This window comes from Fusarium musae, chromosome 5 (assembly GCF_019915245.1).
Source record: "Fusarium musae strain F31 chromosome 5, whole genome shotgun sequence".
Lineage (NCBI taxonomy): Eukaryota > Fungi > Ascomycota > Sordariomycetes > Hypocreales > Nectriaceae > Fusarium > Fusarium musae.
Window position 1 is genome coordinate 3697052 of NC_058391.1, and position 18208 is coordinate 3715259.

Below are 18208 nucleotides of genomic sequence, written 5' to 3' on the forward strand. Positions count from 1 at the left end.
TCAAGTACCCGCTTGCACCAACTGCGCAAAGGCTGGGCAGGTCTGCTTGGATGTGGACAGTCAGAACTCAGACGTTGTTATTCCCCGCAAGTGAGTACGCGTCACGGCGTCGCGGAGCCTTCATTGACAGCTCTAAGTTTCGTGTCTGCTGCCCGTGAAAGGATACGATGGTTGGAAGATATCATTAGAGAGCGTCTACCGGACATAGACCTACGTTCTGGTCCTCAGGTCGATCCTTCGTCTGATCCAACGGCCCCCTCGCAGGATGAGAGAATCCCCGAAGATTCCGATATCACAATATCCTCAATTCCACCAGTACCAACAGTTTCTCGCAAACGGTCAGCAGAGGCATCAGGACGGTCCGATCAAGATGAATCTTTTCCAGAAAGCGCTCATTCTGTTGCCGTCAACCTTGGCATGCTTTCTCTCAATATCGATTCACCCCAAAGGCACTACCTTGGCTCAAGCTCAGGACTTCTCTTCGCAAACCTCATTGGGGCGTCCCCGCCAAGTGTGGAATCCACGTCCCAGTGCCCTCAAGGGGATAAGTATGCTGGAGAGCTTGAATGGAGTGATGACGCTGTTGCTCGAGATCAAAACAGGAAGTACCATCAAGAACTGTACAATCTTCTGAAACAAGTAAGTCCATCACCTGTGGTGCGTTAATTTGATCTCTGATCATCGACAGGAGCTACCGTCAAAGCATAATGCCCTTGTTCTAATACACACATACATCCGTTGGATCCATCCCGACTTCCCCTTCCTAGAGCCGCTCTCTCTATTCAGTGCCGTCGAAGCCATATATTCCTCCCTTGAGGGCATTTTGGAATGCGATGTCTCCTCCCATGGTTGGCCCTCTAATATGCCGCCGTTTCGATGGAATGGAAGAGTGGTAATCCCAGGAGTTTCCAATGAAGAAGGCGTTACCTTGTCAGCAGTCGCCTTTATACTCTTCATGGTCTTCAACATTGGCGCTCTGGTCAAGGTGCGATCACGAAACTACGACTTTCCGCCGCAACGATTTTACCGTGCTGCCCTCCACTTCTCAAAAGAAGCCTTCGCTCATATTACTTTGTCCTCTATCCAATCTTTGATGATGCTAGTTATGCATGGCATGCTTACGCCAGCAGAGGTAAACTTGTGGACATTAGTGCATCTTGGGTTGGCCTACTGTGTCGAGACAGGTATACATCGGGAACAAAGCCAGTCGAATTCAGACGACTTTGCTATGCTACAAGTCAGACGCTTCACCTTCTTTACCATCTACTCTTTGGATAGGTAATACTGCATAAGCTCGGATATGTGAGATCATACTGACTATACCAGATCCATTTCATCAATACAGGGAAGACCCCTTGGCTTTAGGGACGAAACATTCGACGTGAAGATACCAGAAGTGTCGTCTAACCCCGATGAGAACATGCAGGGACCACTGCCACCATCATTCGTTACTGCAGTAACGCATTACTCGTCATATCATTTCAGATTGGACCGTATTGTGTCCGACATAAAGCTTCACCTGTATCACCTACCCGGTGATTCTAGCTTCTTCCCATGGCCGGACAATCCCACGGAACAGCAGGCCAGGATTCGGCAGACTTTGCAAAGTTGGTGGCAGGAAGTCTCTAACGACGCCTTCGAGTATCCCAGTCTTGATAACCGGCAACGGGAAGTCTGGAAGATAAAGCTCAGACTGAAGTACTATACAACGATGGTTCTACTCTTCCAACCATCCCAAGTTATCCGGCAGCCCGCTTCAGAGGCGCTCCGAGTCTGTTTTGATAGTGCGGCTGGCATCCTCGATGGCTACCAGCGGCTGCACGATCTCCATGGCCTTCACTTTGGATGGAGAGCAGTGCAGAATATTTTCGCGGCGGGTGCGACCTTGATCTACTCATTCTGGACGTCACAGGCTGTTCGGGAAAGGGCATCACCAGAGACAATGTCGAAGAATTTGCGAAGCTGCTCTACCCTCCTCACAATTGGTGGCGAATGGTGGCCGTCTGTAAGGAATGGTCAAGCCAGCTTTGGGTCGGTCGCAGATTTGACCATGAAGAGGCTGTACATGGCGGATGTGTCCAACAAAGCTCCTCGACTGACTTTACAACAAACTGCGTCTGTCAGACCAAGAGACGTAAGCGATATTGGTGCAACTGGAACTCAGCATGAGCCTGAGTTCTCAAACGATACTGGTCAGTCAGCAGCGATTGACACAAATGCAGCGTGGCAAAATCTAGACTTGGATGTCGGAAGTAATCCCGACCAATTTGACTGGCCAGCAATTGAGGGCGGATTTGATCCGGAGATCGAGATGTTTCTGGAGGACTTCAACAGATCCGATTTTACCTGGAGCTTTCCACTGAATGGCAATCAAGATCTGGACCTCTTGGGACCCGATCTTAACCCCGGCTTCTGAGCTTGGGGTATCACGATGCGTTAGTGGCTTGTGGGGGAACGGAGCAGTCCGTCAGCAGCGAGAAATGAAAAAATGGAGTGCGGACTACTCCAAGCTCCCTCGGCTACGGAATCCAGATTCGTAGATCAGGTTTGTGCGATAACTAATAAAAACATGCTGATTATCATGCGAGGGCACAACAATTGCTTTGTCGCAACTACTATGCATATTCTACAATTATCGCAAGCATGGCGCTGACAGCAACACGACTCAATCTGCGGCGGGTTTGCTCCGCGCGACAGAGGCCATTAGCACAAGCGCGACGATGCTTAGCAACGCACTCATCCCATGTCGCACTGAGCCCTCTTGAACCTGTTGGTACCACGGCTCATTTCTTGATAGCAATCGCTAATTGAGTCGCAGTACAATGCCCTCGATTACACCTCGCGCCTCGAATCCCTCCGCCGCGTCCAAGGCGCTAATAAGCGACCCTTGACGCTCTCCGAAAAACTCCTCTACAGCCACTTAATCCACGACAATGACGATTGGGTACTCGACCAAATAGAGCGAGGAAAGACAATCCTCCGCCTACGGCCCGACCGTGTTGCTTGCCACGATGCGACAGCGACAATGGCTCTTCTTCAATTCATCAGCGCAGGCCTGCCACGCGTTCAAGTACCAACATCGGTACACAGTGATCATCTCATTGTCGCAGAGTACGGGTCCGAAAAAGACCTCCAGCGAGCTGCGGGTGATCATCGCGAGGTCTATGCTTTTCTGAGTAGTGCTGCCAAGAAATATGGTATTGGGTATTGGAAACCCGGTGCGGGTATTATTCACACTACTATCTTTGAGAACTACGCTTTTCCGGGTGGTTTGTTCATTGGGACAGACTCTCATACCCCCAATGCTGGAGGAATGGGAGTTCTCGGTATCGGAGTTGGCGGCTCCGATGCTGTGGATGCTATGGCTGGAATGCCATGGGAACTTGTCTGCCCCAAGGTCTTGGGCGTTCGTCTGACAGGACGCTTATCGGGCTGGGCCTCTTCCAAGGACATCATTTGCAAGCTTGCCGGCATATTGACCGTCTCCGGTGGAAAGGGCAAGGTCATCGAGTTCTTTGGTCCAGGCGCTGAGACATTGGGAGCCACGGCCATGGCCACTGTTTGCAACATGTCAGCTGAGGTCGGATCAACTTCGTGTATCTTCCCTTACTCGCAGGCCATGGCACGGTATCTTACAGTGACTAAGCGAGGAGACATCGCTCGCTACGCTGACGGTTTCACTGAGACATTGCTTACTGCCGACCGTGGCAGTGAGGACTATTACGATGAGGTCATTGAGATCGATCTCTCAACGCTTGAACCTCACATCAACGGCCCCTTCACTCCAGACCTCTCACATCCTTTGTCCCAGTTCAAGACACGAGTTCAGGAGAGCTCCTGGCCCTCCAAGATCAGTCATAGTATGGTAGGCAGCTGCACCAATAGCTCTTACGAGGATCTCGAAAAGGTCCACGACCTGGTCCAACAAGCCAAGAAGGCAGGTATCGAGCGGCCCAGAACACCCTTCATGGTGAGCCCCGGTAGTGAGCAGATTCGTGCAACTGCGGAGGTGAGTGGCATCTTACCGAGTCTGAGAGAGGCTGGAGCTGTCGTCCTCAGCAACTCTTGTGGACCGTGCGTTGGGCAATGGGACAGGAAGGATGTTGACGTTGCTGGAGCTGAGAACAACTCTGTTATCTCTAGCTTCAATCGCAATTTCACTGGTCGTCATGATGGAAACCCCGCTACGCATTCTTTCGTCACATCCCCCGAGATCGCAACTGCTTTTGCTTACTCTGGTGATCTATCCTTCAATCCCATGCTTGATGCCATTCCCATCGACGAGTCGGGTACCTCTACCTTCCGATTTACCCCTCCCGTCGCCAACGAGCTCCCTGGAAGCTTTGTAGCTGGTAGTGATCTCTTCCAGCCACCTGTGCTAGAAGATACGTCAGATTACAAGGTTAATATCGATGAAGGTAGCGATCGTCTGGAGCTTCTGACGCCCTTTGAGCCCTGGAAGCCAGGTCAAGCAGAAAACATGCAAGTCCTCATCAAAGTCTCTGGAAAGTGTACAACAGACCATATTTCTCCCGCAGGACCATGGTACAATTATCGCGGTCATCTGTCCAACATTAGTCATAACATGCTCCTCGGTGCAACGAACGGGTTCCTCACTAATGCCAACTCATTAAGCATGACTGGCAAAACACGAGATCCTACAGACGGCACCATCAAATTCATCCACAAAGCAGCACGAAAAATGAAGAACGCTGGTATTCGATGGTGCATCATCGGTGATAACAACTACGGCGAAGGCAGTTCCCGGGAACACGCTGCACTAGAGCCCAGGTTCTTAGGTGGTGTAGCGGTCATTGCAAAGAGCTTTGCCCGCATTCACGAGACAAATTTGAAGAAGCAGGGAATGTTTCCGTTGACGTTTGCAGACCACTTGGACTATAATAAGGTACAGGAGGGTGACGTTATAAGTTTACTGGATGTTGATGGGGATGCTCTTCAGCCGGAGAAGCAGGTTACAATGAAGGTGGTGAATAAAGCTGGTACTGAATGGACGACGCAGTTGAATCACTCATATCATGCGCACCAGCTTGCGTGGTTACGAGCTGGAAGTGCGCTCAATCATGTTAAGAAGACGATATTGGGTAGCTCAGCTTAAGGACGCATCATGGGTCGGGATCTGGTAGTTGGGCGTTGGCGTCAATCATGTATCCAGTTCACTTTGTTGGTGACGGGTATAAAGATTCCATTATTTTAACTTTTAGTTCAAAAGAAACGTGGATTGCTAATCTTATACTCGTTTCGACCTCCACGGAGTTCCTTTTCACATAAGCTGGTCATTCGATGTGGAGAAACATAAGTAACGTAATCGCCATGATCTTACCAATCGTTGGGGACTAGGCCCACCGATGGCTGTTCATAACGTTACCTACGTGACACCTACAATACACCGGGAGCCTTGATGCATTTCTTGTATAACCTTAAATGGCACAACTTATCAAGAACTCTTTTTCACATTGCCAATCAGTCACTCGCAGCAGACAAAGTCACATACAACACCATCCTGTCTCGATCACACAAGATGAATTGGCAAGAAATAGCTAAGGAATCTCAAGCCAAAGTGCTTGATTCCATCCCCAAACACTGGCGATTGGATGTCAATCAGTATCGAGGCCTCAAAGACGTCACGGATGTGCCGTACACCTGCGGCCTGCTCAATGAAGAGCAGCTCAAAATCACTGAACTTACAGCCACAGAAATAGTCGAGAAAGTCGAGACTCGCGAGCTAAAAGCAGTGCAGGTCCTGGAAGCATTTGCTGGGCGCGCTGCTATCGCGCATCAATTGGTCAGTAATTTGAGTACATGATGATAATTGGCTGACAGCAGTAGGTCAACTGTCTGACTGAATGGTTCTATGAAGCAGGTCTTGCACGAGCGAGAGAGCTTGATGAAGCGCTAGAGAAGGGTGGTCAACTGAAGGGTTTACTGCATGGTGTTCCCATTGCTCTCAAAGTAAGCCCTCTGCCAGCCATACTCCCTCACCCAGCTCACTCTCGCCACTAGGATATCCATTGCGTTGCAGGCCATGCTTCAACTATGGCTTTCGTTTCAGGCAGGAACAATATCGTCAGTCAGGATTCTGCAGTCGTAGCTGCTCTCCGTGCTGAAGGCGCCATATTCTTCTGCAAGACCACTATGCCTCAATCAGCCATGGCAATCGAAACTGTCAGTAACCTCTGGGGTCGCACGTTGAACCCTTTTAGTCGGAACCTGAACGCTGGAGGTAGTTCTGGAGGCGACGCTGTCCTCGTAGCTATGAAGGGTACACCACTCACGCCCTCGACTGATCTTGGCGGCTCGATTCGTGTACCAGCTGCTTTCAATGGGCTGTATGCTCTCAAACCAACAGCTGCACGAATCCCAAAAGGCGGGATGCCAGACCTTGGCCAGAGTCTAATTCAAGTTTCCTTTGGACCTATTTGTCATTCCATCGAGGACATGGAGTTACTTACCCGGGTCATCAATGCCCATCCTTATAATAGATTTGATGTGACTTGCGTGCCTGTTCCCTGGAGGGCGATCAATTCTCTAGAGGGGAAGCTGAAGATCGGGCTAATGAAATGGGATGGCGTCGTAATGCCTCACCCACCAGTTCTTCGAGTACTAGAGCATACCAAACAGTTACTGATAGAAGCTGGTCACGAGGGCAAGTCAGGCTCGTTGTGGACTGTGGATTTTCAAAGCTAACTTCTGTCTCAAGTCGTTGACTTTGAGCCGCCGTTCGACTGCTGGCAAGCTTTGAGGACTACCGTAAGTACCCCTAATCTAACCTGGTACAATGACTAATAGAAATCAAGTTCGACATTTACTACCAAGGCGGAGCTGATGCTGCCGTCGCCGCACTTGAAGAATCTGGTGAACCCATGATCCCAGCATTTGCCGACCTGCTCAAGGTCTTCAATGTTCGAAAGCTTCCGGCTTCGGAGATTATACAGGTAAGCCGAGATACAAAAGGTTGTTACTTCTAGTCTGACTATTAGTAGTTGAGTGGCAAGGTACGAGACTATAAAGAGCAGTTCCTGGCAGCATGGAAACAAGCGGCCATCGACGGCCATCCCATTGATGCCTTGATATGCCCTCCGGCACCTGGCGTAGGCTATCCTCATGACTTCAATACATACTGGGGATACACCTCGCTCTTCAACCTGATCGACTATCCTGCTACGATTTTGCCGGTACCAGGACTCAAGGTCAACGCGGAGCAGGATCCTCTTGATTCGGAATACGTACCGTTGGACACAAATCCCTACGATAAACCCAACCACGAGATTTGTACGTATGACCCTTATAATCATACACATCCGGATTCTAATTATGCACTGTTTGTAGACGATCCCAACCTTTTTGAGAACCAAGCAATCTGCATACAAGTGGTCGGCCGTCCTTTCGAGGATGAAGAGCTCATTCAAGTATCGGCAACTCTTGATGCATTATTTCGTGGTCTCTAGAAGCAACTCTAGATCTAAGCTCAAGGACAAATTATCATCGGCTATTGCCATCAGCTTAATCAATCATCTCTAGCAAATGGAAAAGCTTATAGTAAAGTGTGGAAATAACCTTATGATCTCTATCGCATTATATCTATCCTATTATGATGAACTTATAAATCGGTCGCCTCTTTATAGCCTCACTATGGTATCAATCACTTTCCCTTCTCCCACTACTAGTCAAAATGCCCATCTCGATATTGTACATCTTCAAGCACGGTTAAAACCACCGTTTGTCCGGATCCTGTTCAAAAACTTGAGAACAGCCGGTGTGACCTCCTCAGGCCTCTCCATCATAGGCGCATGTCCAACACCCTTGACAGCAACAACCTCGCCATCCTCAAAATTCGACACGACCCATCGAGCTTCCTCAATAGGGTCAGTCCAGTCAGGATCAGCATCTCCATAGACAGCTAGTACTGGAGCCTTGACTTTGCTAATGTATGGTGCGACAACGGCGTGGTCGGTAGATAGTGTAGCGTGGAATGCCTTCCAGCGACCAGGGCCTGTCAACATTGCGATGGATCTGTCAACTCGTTCTTGGATCTTATCGCCAAGACCGGGCCAGAGCTTAGGAGCGTATGACTTCCAGATCATAGGTCCGGTGGGTTGGCGCATGGAAAGGCGGAAGAGACTGGCGACTAGCTTTCCAGTTCCAGGTCGAAGAAAAGCTCCAAAGAGAATAAGGCCTGCGACCTTTTCGTGGTGGCTTCCAGCGGCGATTGTAGCAGCAGCGCCGGAAAGAGAGGCGCCTGCTAAGACAGCGGGTCCACCACCGTAAGCATCGATCAAGGTAATGAGATCGTCAGCGGTAGCCTCATCGCCATAGCGGTTGAAGGTCGTGCTACTGTCGCCATGGCCTCTCAGATCAACCATAGCGACTCTGTAGCCCGATTTACGAAGCTCTGTAGCTAAAGCGTCGTATGCGTCGCGAAAGTCTCCCATGCCGGGGGAACAGATGACAAGAGGTCCGTCGCCAGCGATATCGACGGCGAGTTTACCTCCATCTGTTTCAATAAATGTGACAGGCATTATGAATGTGATTGGTGAGTTATGTCGTAAGTGTAAGTAGAGATTAATTATTGAGCGTTGCGAATTTCAGCCTGCAAGTGTTGAAAATGATGTATTTATATGATTCCTGATAATGAACATTTCCAACCATAAGCAGAGCTACACGAGATATATATAGTAAGACTCATGTCCTTTGCGTACATGCTTATGATTACTCTCGTGCCTCTACGCTGCATTCTCGGGTCCGTAGGGCGAGCTTCGCCCGATGACTGGATTAGAAGAGACGTTGATTGGCTCGCACAAATGCACGAGAAAATGCCGAAACAAACGCGAGATCAAGGATTTGGCTGGGACATCTTTCGCTCTGTCATTGGTTAATTGACTGTCGACGCTCGGTCCATCTATTTCCCGGCTCAGTAAAATTCAGTGTGTTGGTGTGATAAGATAGACGGACCTTATCTTATCTCCATTTACTGCAGGGTAGTAAATGTTATGATTTTGTCCCTGATGCTCTGAGACTTCTCAATCCCAACAATTCTGCAGTGTCTCCTTCTATATGAAATCATAGAGGATTATCTTGGGCTATATCCTTTCTTTGCCCTTCATTTGTAGTTTTTCTGCCTGTGAGGGTTTCCCTCATTCCACTTCGATGTTATGCTATCATGAGTCTTTCACCATGATATAGCGTGATTATCCTGGAGCAAAGTGATGCCTCAGTTTCCAGATTCTATCAATACTAAAAGTTTCTTTGATACGTGAGTATATAATTATTCGTATGTCTATCAATCGAGCTCAGTTCTCAGGAAGCTTCAAACCCACCAATCTCTCACAAGCATCAACAACCTGCTCCTGCAACTCAACCTCACTACACTGGGGAGTTGGCTCTGCTAGCTTTCTCTTAGGCTCAAAATATTTCCCTGTCAAGCTCTGATCATAGTCTCCTTCAGCCAACATGACATATGTATCAACTCCATCCTCCATCTTATCTGGCCCATCTTCACCGCCGAGCTTCGTCGCAACCCATCCGGGATGAACCGACATGACTGATGTGTTCTTCAAACGCCTGGCAACTGCGTTTGCGAGCAACATAACATGGAGCTTTGAGTCGCAGTACGCGGGAAAGTCCTTGAAATGAGATTCGCCTCGTTCAAGCCAGAAAATATCCTTAACGCTTGTATCGGCTTGAGCATGGAGCATAGACGCGATGTAGATGAGCCTCTTGGGAGGCGTCAAGAGACAAGTAAGAATATAAGGTGCGAGAACATTGACGGCGGTCTGAGCTGGGATGCCGTTGTCGGGAGTCTTGCGGAATGGTCCAGCCATCAAGCCAGCATTATGAATGATGGCATCAAAGGTTCCGACTGCATTGGCTTCCTTGGCGAGTCGTTCTGTCTCTGACACGAGTGTCAAGTCCGCTACGAAGGCACCAGCAGCCCCAGGGCATTTTGCTTTGGCCTCTGCTGCGCGTTGAGCGTTGCGCGCATGAAGATAAACGGTGTGATTGCGCTTGACGAGTTGACGAGCAGCTTCGAGGCCCAGGCCATCAGCGGAACCAGTAATGAGAATGCGAGCCATTTTTTTTTTTTAAAGTAAATCAAAATTTAATTTAGTTCTTAAGCAAAACGTTTGAGGGTATCACCGCCAATTTGTAACTTCGATGAGAATACGAGAAAATTCTTCGAAACTTGGCACCACGTCAACTGCCGGCTTTCAAATATCCAAATTGGCTCCTAGCGTCCCGCATTGACGTATAACCTCGGCGATGCTAAACTCGTTTCAGTTGACGATTTCCGCGCGAGCTGTAGATAGCGGATATACCGGACTTTGAACGCTGCCGGGAATGGGTCTGGCGGATGAAACCCAACGCCGAGATGCGGCTATGGGTCTGCCGGATCATTTTGCTCACCGAGATATATAGATAAGGAAGCCTCCCTTCAGGATTGGTTTTGCGCTGCGATGGCGTTTTCAGCATTTTGATGTGATATCTGAGCTCTATATAATTTCGGATTTCTAATAGTCGCGTCAATGAGCCTCGTCTACAGCTTCAACTGAGTTCCCTTCCGATGATCAACCAGCTGCCTCAGCACCAACGCCGATTTCTTCGGCGTCCTCTCCAACGTCTCGTAATCCGTAAACGTCACACCAAATCTCGGTCCATATCCATCAGACCACTCAAGGTTATCCATCAACGACCATGCAAAATATCCCTCAATAACAGATCCATCTTCACCAACCGACCTGCCAATAGCGTCAAGGTGATCTTCAAAGTATTTGATCCTATACTCATCCTGTACCGATTCCTCACGCGTCATCTTATCCTCGCCGGGACAAGGACACCCGTTCTCTGTGATGATGATAGGCTTGCCGTAGAGACGATACACACGTGTGAGATGTTTGCGGAAGAGGTCGGGGCAGGATCGGAGCCAGTGTAGACCACTTTCTAAACCGACAGGCTCACCAGCCTTGTTGGTTTGGAGCTCATCCAGATTGCCGATGTAATCTGTGTCTGGTGCAGGAGTGGATTTGTGCCGAGCGAATTGAGAGGTGTAGTAGTTCATGCCGTAAAAGTCACTCTCCGCTGAGCGTAGAAGTTGAAGTTCTTCGGATGTGAACTGTGGGAGGCGGTCTTTGAGCTGATCGCGCATGCACTTTGGATAGTCTTGTCCCAAGCTTTACAAGGTTAGCCATTTCCCGTCGTCATGCGGTTGAGAAAGTCAGGAGAGGCTCACAAAATGGGGTTGGCGAACCAGCCAATATGGAACTGCATACGCCGCTCAGCAGCCTCACTATCTCGCGGATCGCTGCTATCCCATGGTTCGTAGTAGTCTCCGTTCAGAGATATTCCTATTTGGCCTTTTTGTGATGCGCGGAAGTCTTGGTTGTAGGCTGCAACAGCACGAGCGTGGCTCATGATGAGAGCCTTGCCGACGATCCATGGCTCCGTTGAAGTGTCGCCTTCTGTAGACTGAGGATTGATGCTGCTTCGTCCTGGAGCATTTCCTCCAGTTGCATAGCCCTAGACGTATTGTTAGGAATTGGCTGTTGTTTTAAAAGAATAACTTACGAATATTGAGACGATCCAAGGCTCGTTAAGTGTAATCCAGTGCTTCACTCGATCACCAAACCTCTCGTAACAAAGCCTCGCATATCTCTCAAAGTCCTTCTGCGACTCTTCAACATCCAACCATCCACCGTATCTCTCATGCAATGCCTGCGGTAAGTCCCAATGGTAAAGCGTGACCCAGGGCGTGATACCTCTCTTCAAACACCCATCGATAACCCTATTATAGAAAGCGATACCAGCTTCATTAACAGGATCATCCCGTCCACCAAGAGGAATAACACGAGACCACGAAATCGAGAAGCGATACATATCAGAACCATACCGCTTCAAAAGATCGAGGTCTTCTTCAAGGCGGTGATAATGATCACAGGCGACATCGCCGTTTGCACCTTTTGTTCGTGTCGGTTCAAGATGACAGAAGGTATCCCAGATTGAAGGACCGCGACCATCTTCTGCGACGGCACCTTCAATCTGGTAAGACGCCGTAGCGAAACCAAGTTTGAAGTCCTTAGAAAGAGAAGGCATTGTCGTCTGTAAAGTCAACACAAAAGTCTCTAGTGACCAAAACAAGTTACATACTTCGGCATTCTTTATACCGTGGAATTACGGGCCGATAAGATAATACCCAACTCGTCGTGATTGTCGATCACGGTGAAATTCAGTTGAGCCACTGGGTAGTTTCCCCGATGGTGAGGGGTTTCTTCGAATAGCGCGATGCTCTATTTCGCCGTTTTCCCGTAGCTTCATTGAGCAGACCATTCCCCACGGGGAAGTTTGGAGGCTAGCTCGAAATGGGGATTTTTCGCTGTAACCTTGGTTCATGGCATGTTTCTGGACCGAATCTTTCTCTTTCTTCAGTGTTGCATCGTGTATATATAAGTATGCGAGAGATCGCCGAGCTTTATTACAAGACTGTAAACACACCATCAGTCACTCTTGGCGACTCTTTTTACCTTGTTTCAGTTTCGCGGTAGTAACGTCAACATGGCTCCGAAAGCGGCGCACGCCACTGAAGACATTCAGTCTCCCATTGACCTCACCACCGTTCCGCCGTTTTGGAAGCGCAAGAATGGTGTACTTTTATACTTTCTGCTTACCTCCTCGCTGTTTGCCAGTATGGCTCTTGGCATTGACGGGTAAGTCCACTCCCAACCGGCAAGTGGCCACGCATACTGACTCATGGTGAAGTTCTATGACCAACGCCCTCCAGACCCTCGAGAGCTGGCAAGATCGCTTCGGACATCCTACTGGTTCCAAACTTGGCTTCTTTGGCGCTTCCAACGCCATTGGAGGTGTTATACCATTCATTTTCCTCGGCTGGATCAGTGATGTCGCTGGCCGTCGCGTCCCAACTGCCATGGGATCCATCGTGATCATTGCTGGTGTTATGGTTCAACTCTTTGCGACCTCGCTCAATATGTTCATCGGCGGCAAGATTGTCCTCGGAATTGGCTCCTCGCTTATCCAGATGGGTGCTCCAGTCTTGGTCACTGAGCTCTCGCATCCCAAGGAGCGTGTACAGATCACGACGCTTTACAACACAAACATCGTGCTGGGCTATGTGATTGGCGCATGGGCGACATACGGATGCTTTCGCATTCCGAACCAATGGTCTTGGAAGCTCCCCACTCTTGTTCAAGTCATTCCATCGGCATACCAACTCATTCTCATCTTTTTCTGCCCCGAGTCGCCTCGTTGGCTGATCGCAAAGGGCAAGGTTGAAAAGGCTCGCGAGATTCTTATCAAGTACCACGGTGAAGGTGATTCCGACAGCGAACTGGTCAAGTTCGAATGCGCCGAGATTCAGCAAGTCATCGCGGAGGAAGCCGAGCAGAACATGACCTGGAAGGAGTTCTTCTCGTCCATTCCCAACCTCAAGCGCATTTCACTCTGCTTCGCTACTGCGCTGTTCAGTCAGAGTTCCGGCAACCTGCTTGTCTCGAACTATCTGACTCAGATCCTCAAGGATACAGGCATCGAGGCGGAGAAGGACATCACTCTTGTCAACGGCATGGTTACTCTCTGGCAGTACATCGTTGCTATCACCATGACGCTTCTGGTTGACAAGTTCAAGCGCCGCACCTTCTTCCTTGTGGGATCTGGTGGTGTTCTTGTCACTTTCATCATGTGGACCATCGCCGCCAAGCAGTACCTTGAGGGATCACTGGCCGGCGGCCGAGTCGTACTGGCTTGTATCTTCCTCTTCCAAGGCTTTTACACCTTTGGCTGGACAAACCTGGTCGTCACTTATCCTCTTGAGATCGTCACCTATCAGATGCGAGCCAAGACTTGGGCATTCGTGCTCCTAACCATTCAAGTCTCTTCCATCTTTGGTGGCTACGTCAATCCGATTGGTCTGGAGGCTATAGGATGGAAATTCTACATCTACTACTGTGTCTGGGTCGCCATCATCTTCTTGGTCGTCTACTTCTTCTTTGTTGAGACGTCGGGACCTACGCTGGAGGAGCTCACGTATCTCTTTGAGGGTAAGGATGCCAAGCAGGAGATGGTCAAGGAGATTGAAGTCAAGAAGGAGGAGCACGATTTCATTCACGAGAAGGGAGTCTGAAGAGTCGTATGAGGATAGCAGATATGTGATAGTATTATTACAAAGATTTAGTGTATCATTGAAGAAGTATTTCGCAATGCATCAGAGGCCTTGGAGTCCAGTCTCGTGAGAAGATCAAGAAGAACAGCAAAGTCGCTACGTGCTCTAGCAGCGATAGGTGAAGACCCATTTCGGTGAATGATCTCCAGAAGACTCGCACCGGTGAGTCGAATCTTCTCGACCTTGGCAGAAAGCCTCGTTAGCTTCATTGACTATGTGATGCATTCATTTGTGGACTTACATAAGGCTCACCGTTGACTTGGAGTGACCAAAACGGAGCTTCTTGAATCACCCGCAGCATATCTCTCGCAATCTCCGTCTTGCGCAAATCCGAGTGCCCTATCTCCGATTTATAATACGGGAGGTTCTCCAACTTCTGCGTTATCACCATTCGCAAGCAATGGATAGAGACTTGAAGATTAGCGCACTGGATCAGGAACTGCTTGGTTGTTTCCCTAGACTCATCGGCCAATGCCGCGAACGTATACGACTGCAGATACGGTGGTAGATCATCGAGACATGTGATGAAGCGGACATAAAGAGCATCCAGTCGATCCTTTTCTTGCGCGCTGATCAACGGCTGAAGATTCGACATGCTGAGATCTTGTTGGTTTCGGTCCTGCATTAGTCTCAGCTCCAGCAGCAGATCAGATGCATTCTGCCAGAGTCGTAGATTGGCGTTGAAGCCTTCGATGCAAGTTATTCGTACAACATCGGAGTTTGTTACGAGATTGCCAGGCGAGAGAACAGGCGCTTCGTCTTCAATGCCAGAAGGATACGACGTGGTTATTCCCGACTCGAATGAGAATTTGTGGATCGTGATGGGTCGATTATTGAGTATCGCAGCTGATTTATCGCCCATGTACACGATCCAGAAAGCTCGACGTCGCAGCTCAGCTTCAATCGGTTGTAAGCCTTCCAAAGATGTCTCAAGGTTCAATTGCATGACCTGCGCTAGTCGCGTTGCTTCACCAAAGATGTGCCACGAATATTTAGGCTTTCCCGCTGCATGAAGACAATTTGAGTGAAAGTACCGGATGGTGATTGAGTTGGCATTCGGATTCTCCAACTCTGCCTCAAGATATTGGTTCAGACATGATCTTGAGGCATTGAGAAAGATATCAGCCACTGACTGACCCTCTGGGAATAGATCCTTCGGTAATAGAAACGCTGCCTCGGCGCAAACAGCAGTGATGAGCGTGAACGTCGTCTCGGGCCAAAGCTCCAAAACCCCCGTACTAAAATTCTCGGAAGGGTACTGCCCAAAATACGACAGCGAGTCCCTCAAACTCGGCTCATGAACCAGCGGCGTAAGCGGGTAGAGGTACTCAAAAAAGAGATCAAAGCAACGCGTCACAAATTGCTGTAGATCATTCGTAATGAACGCTAGCGCTCGCGATAAATTCTGCCAGCGCTGGTGACTTGTTACATCTCCACCGCTGACGAGCAAAGGCGGCGAGAGTCCGAGATCGACAGTGTTGGTTTCCCATTGGGGAGGCGGTAATTCCGCTGTGGAACTGGCTGATTTTCTGGAGCGGATTTTGGGGCCGCGACGGGCGAGGGGGAGGTTGAAGGTGCATTGTGTGCCTGACTCCCTGCAGCTGGTGCAACGCTCGCCTTCTGTAAAGTCGCACTAAGAATCGGTCAGTGAGTGAATCAGGGGAGTTTCGCCGATGGGAGAGAGAGGAGATTAGTACCTTTGCTTTTCGCCGACGACAGCGGTCACACGCTCTGTTCTTTTGGGCTGGGGTATTTGTCCCCGGAGATTGAGGGGAATCTGGCGTGGAGCTTGTCATTGTGTGAGAGTGAGGAGGCAAAGAACGGAAAGATTGAGACGGGGAAATGCAGCGGTAAAATAGATTTTGTCGTGAGGTGATTCTCCATTTCCCCGTGAAGATCTATCCCCCTTTTGATAGTGGTGAGCCAACAAGCGGGGTTGAGTCTGGGGAAAGAAACCTTGTTTCTGGGCTCAATACGTACCCAAGTCGGCATTGGTTCATCCAAGATCCTGGAAATGTAGTGCAAGCCTTCATTTCCCATTATATAAAGACAGCCTCGTCATCTTCTTTGCCTCTTCAATCAGCATCGAGACACCAATTGAGCTCGGAGACAGTCATCATGAAGTCCTCGCTAAGCTCTGTTCTGGCTTTAGCCCTGTCTTTGCCACTGACAGCGGCCTCACCTCAGTATTCCGACCCCAAAGCTCCATCTTGTCGGTTCGGCCTAGAATGGTCACAAAAGGACGTCCTTCAACATACTGACGACTTTATCTGGGATCTTCTCTACTGGGAAGGTAAATTCCATCAAAACGATGTAGCCTACAATACTCAGAATGGCATGTCCTATGATGGAACCCAGCTTGATTGGAAAACTGGCAAACGCACTAATAAGCATACCTTCAGTGCAGCCAGCAAAGAGGCCAGTCTTGATTTACCTCAAACATTGACATATCCTCTAACGATGTTATTCAGGCACTGCAAATCATGCTCTACGCTCAGGCTATCTCTGGATCTAAAGAAGCTGCCCGTTTCTTGACCCCAAATAATCTCAAGGCCGCACCAGGCTTCGCTGCGTCAATCATGGAGACAAAGCTCAAGACTTACAGCCAGTTCAACCAGACATATCCTGGTTTCGGTGGCTTTCTTCCTTGGATCAAGACTGACACCACGACCATCTCTCCCCAAGATGGTTGGGATGACCGTGTCCCTGGTCTGGACAATGGGTAAGTAATCTGGCTTTCACCTCCTTGCTCGCGCTAACAAGATTTGTTAAGAGAGCTCATCTGGGCTGTCTACGCCTGCATTGAAGCCCTACAGAAGCAGTCCAACCCCAAGTTCCACAAGATCGCCGACGGCTGGCAGACATGGTTCAACTACGTCGCTTCAACTGCCCCCAAGATCTTCTACATCGGCGAAGGAAAGGTCTGTGCTGTCACAGCAATCGGTGACCAGACACTTCCGGTCAATGACAAGAAGCAATCTTACAAGTGCGAATCAGAGACTTATCTCGATGACCCTTACGAGGGAGAGCTTTTGACTTACTTCTTCCAATTCTTCACTGATTTGTCCAAGAAGGATAAGCAGACGCTTTGGGAGTACAAGAGAGCTAAGCTGGAGAAGGCTGAGTATAACAAGGGCGGCGTTGGTCCTATCACTGTTCGTAAGGGCTTTTGGTTCTCTAGCCATGAGATCTGGAACCAGCTTGAGTTGCCATACCACGACGTCGACATTGTCAGGTACGCACACCTATTTGTTTCAGAAGCAGTAAACTGACCGCCTAGCCGCCTCTTCAAAAATGGCGAACGTGCTCGTACTTGTAACTCCATGGTCACCAAGACCCCGGGCCTCTACGCCTCAGTCAACAACTCTACCGACCCCAAGACCGATGAGATCATCGGCTACATCTCACCCGCCGGTATCCCCTCCATTGCCAGCCAGAAGGATCAGGAGCTGGATGTCATCACTCCCTATGGCGTCTTCCCCGTTGTATTGTTCGACAAGGCTGTCGGCATGGCTTGGTGGAGGAACATGATCGTTGGAAAGAAGATGCAGAGTAAGTCGTCAAATCATCACACTGGGAAAGATCGCTGACCAGAATAAAATAGATCCCTATGGCAGCACAGAGTCGACCCGTGTCGACGGCAAGGGTGTTTCAGCACTTGTGACCTGGGATAGTAAGGTCACTACCGTGCTCTCCCTCATGAATGGTGTTGTGGATCTTGTTCGCGAGCGAATGAAGTCCGACGGCATCTACAACGAGTTTCTAAAGATTACAGAGGCAAGTTCGCCAAGATATACTATTCATTTCTATGCTAACAAGATATTTACAGCGTGAGCATATTCGGGTGTTTGGTAACAAGCTCAAGGGCGAGGATATCGAGTTCTGTCTCCCCAAGAACAAGGTTCCCGACGCAGGGCTCAAGGATTTCACATCTTGTCAGAAGTGAATGAGACAGAACATGACACAATTTATTGATAGGAGAAGACTTCGAATAGATATGGCGATTACTATACCAGTGGT

General features: G+C 49.3%; 9 protein-coding genes across 9 annotated transcripts; 5 read left to right on the forward strand and 4 right to left on the reverse strand.

Annotated features, from left to right (window-relative positions):
* Positions 1-955: 955 nt before the first annotated feature.
* Positions 956-2416, forward strand: J7337_007613 (uncharacterized protein; the record flags this gene model as incomplete). The annotated part of the gene is made up of 2 exons (XM_044825252.1): positions 956-1278; positions 1327-2416. 2 exons carry the CDS (start codon positions 956-958, stop codon positions 2414-2416), a joined length of 1413 nt encoding a protein of 470 aa, XP_044680909.1.
* A 72-nt stretch (positions 2417-2488) lies between these two features.
* J7337_007614 (uncharacterized protein) lies at positions 2489-5116 on the forward strand (the record flags this gene model as incomplete). Its single annotated transcript, XM_044825253.1, has 2 exons — positions 2489-2545; positions 2819-5116. 2 exons carry the CDS (start codon positions 2489-2491, stop codon positions 5114-5116), a joined length of 2355 nt encoding a protein of 784 aa, XP_044680910.1.
* A 423-nt stretch (positions 5117-5539) lies between these two features.
* Positions 5540-7466, forward strand: J7337_007615 (uncharacterized protein; the record flags this gene model as incomplete). Its single annotated transcript, XM_044825254.1, has 6 exons — positions 5540-5803; positions 5848-5970; positions 6022-6687; positions 6816-6953; positions 7002-7290; positions 7348-7466. 6 exons carry the CDS (start codon positions 5540-5542, stop codon positions 7464-7466), a joined length of 1599 nt encoding a protein of 532 aa, XP_044680911.1.
* Positions 7467-7715: 249 nt separating this feature from the next.
* Positions 7716-8537, reverse strand: J7337_007616 (uncharacterized protein; the record flags this gene model as incomplete). The annotated part of the gene is made up of 1 exon (XM_044825255.1): positions 7716-8537. One exon carries the CDS (start codon positions 8535-8537, stop codon positions 7716-7718), a length of 822 nt encoding a protein of 273 aa, XP_044680912.1.
* Positions 8538-9308: 771 nt separating this feature from the next.
* J7337_007617 (uncharacterized protein) lies at positions 9309-10091 on the reverse strand (the record flags this gene model as incomplete). The annotated part of the gene is made up of 1 exon (XM_044825256.1): positions 9309-10091. The coding sequence occupies one exon, from the start codon at positions 10089-10091 to the stop codon at positions 9309-9311; it is 783 nt and encodes a 260-aa protein (XP_044680913.1).
* Positions 10092-10552: 461 nt separating this feature from the next.
* Positions 10553-12105, reverse strand: J7337_007618 (uncharacterized protein; the record flags this gene model as incomplete). The annotated part of the gene is made up of 3 exons (XM_044825257.1): positions 10553-11186; positions 11246-11532; positions 11581-12105. The coding sequence occupies 3 exons, from the start codon at positions 12103-12105 to the stop codon at positions 10553-10555; spliced, it is 1446 nt and encodes a 481-aa protein (XP_044680914.1).
* Positions 12106-12564: 459 nt separating this feature from the next.
* J7337_007619 (uncharacterized protein) lies at positions 12565-14149 on the forward strand (the record flags this gene model as incomplete). Its single annotated transcript, XM_044825258.1, has 2 exons — positions 12565-12716; positions 12769-14149. The coding sequence occupies 2 exons, from the start codon at positions 12565-12567 to the stop codon at positions 14147-14149; spliced, it is 1533 nt and encodes a 510-aa protein (XP_044680915.1).
* A 47-nt stretch (positions 14150-14196) lies between these two features.
* On the reverse strand, positions 14197-16397 carry J7337_007620 (uncharacterized protein; the record flags this gene model as incomplete). The annotated part of the gene is made up of 3 exons (XM_044825259.1): positions 14197-14400; positions 14430-15821; positions 16371-16397. 3 exons carry the CDS (start codon positions 16395-16397, stop codon positions 14197-14199), a joined length of 1623 nt encoding a protein of 540 aa, XP_044680916.1.
* A 274-nt stretch (positions 16398-16671) lies between these two features.
* Positions 16672-18134, forward strand: J7337_007621 (uncharacterized protein; the record flags this gene model as incomplete). The annotated part of the gene is made up of 5 exons (XM_044825260.1): positions 16672-16910; positions 16962-17423; positions 17469-17740; positions 17793-17908; positions 18018-18134. 5 exons carry the CDS (start codon positions 16672-16674, stop codon positions 18132-18134), a joined length of 1206 nt encoding a protein of 401 aa, XP_044680917.1.
* Positions 18135-18208: the final 74 nt, after the last annotated feature.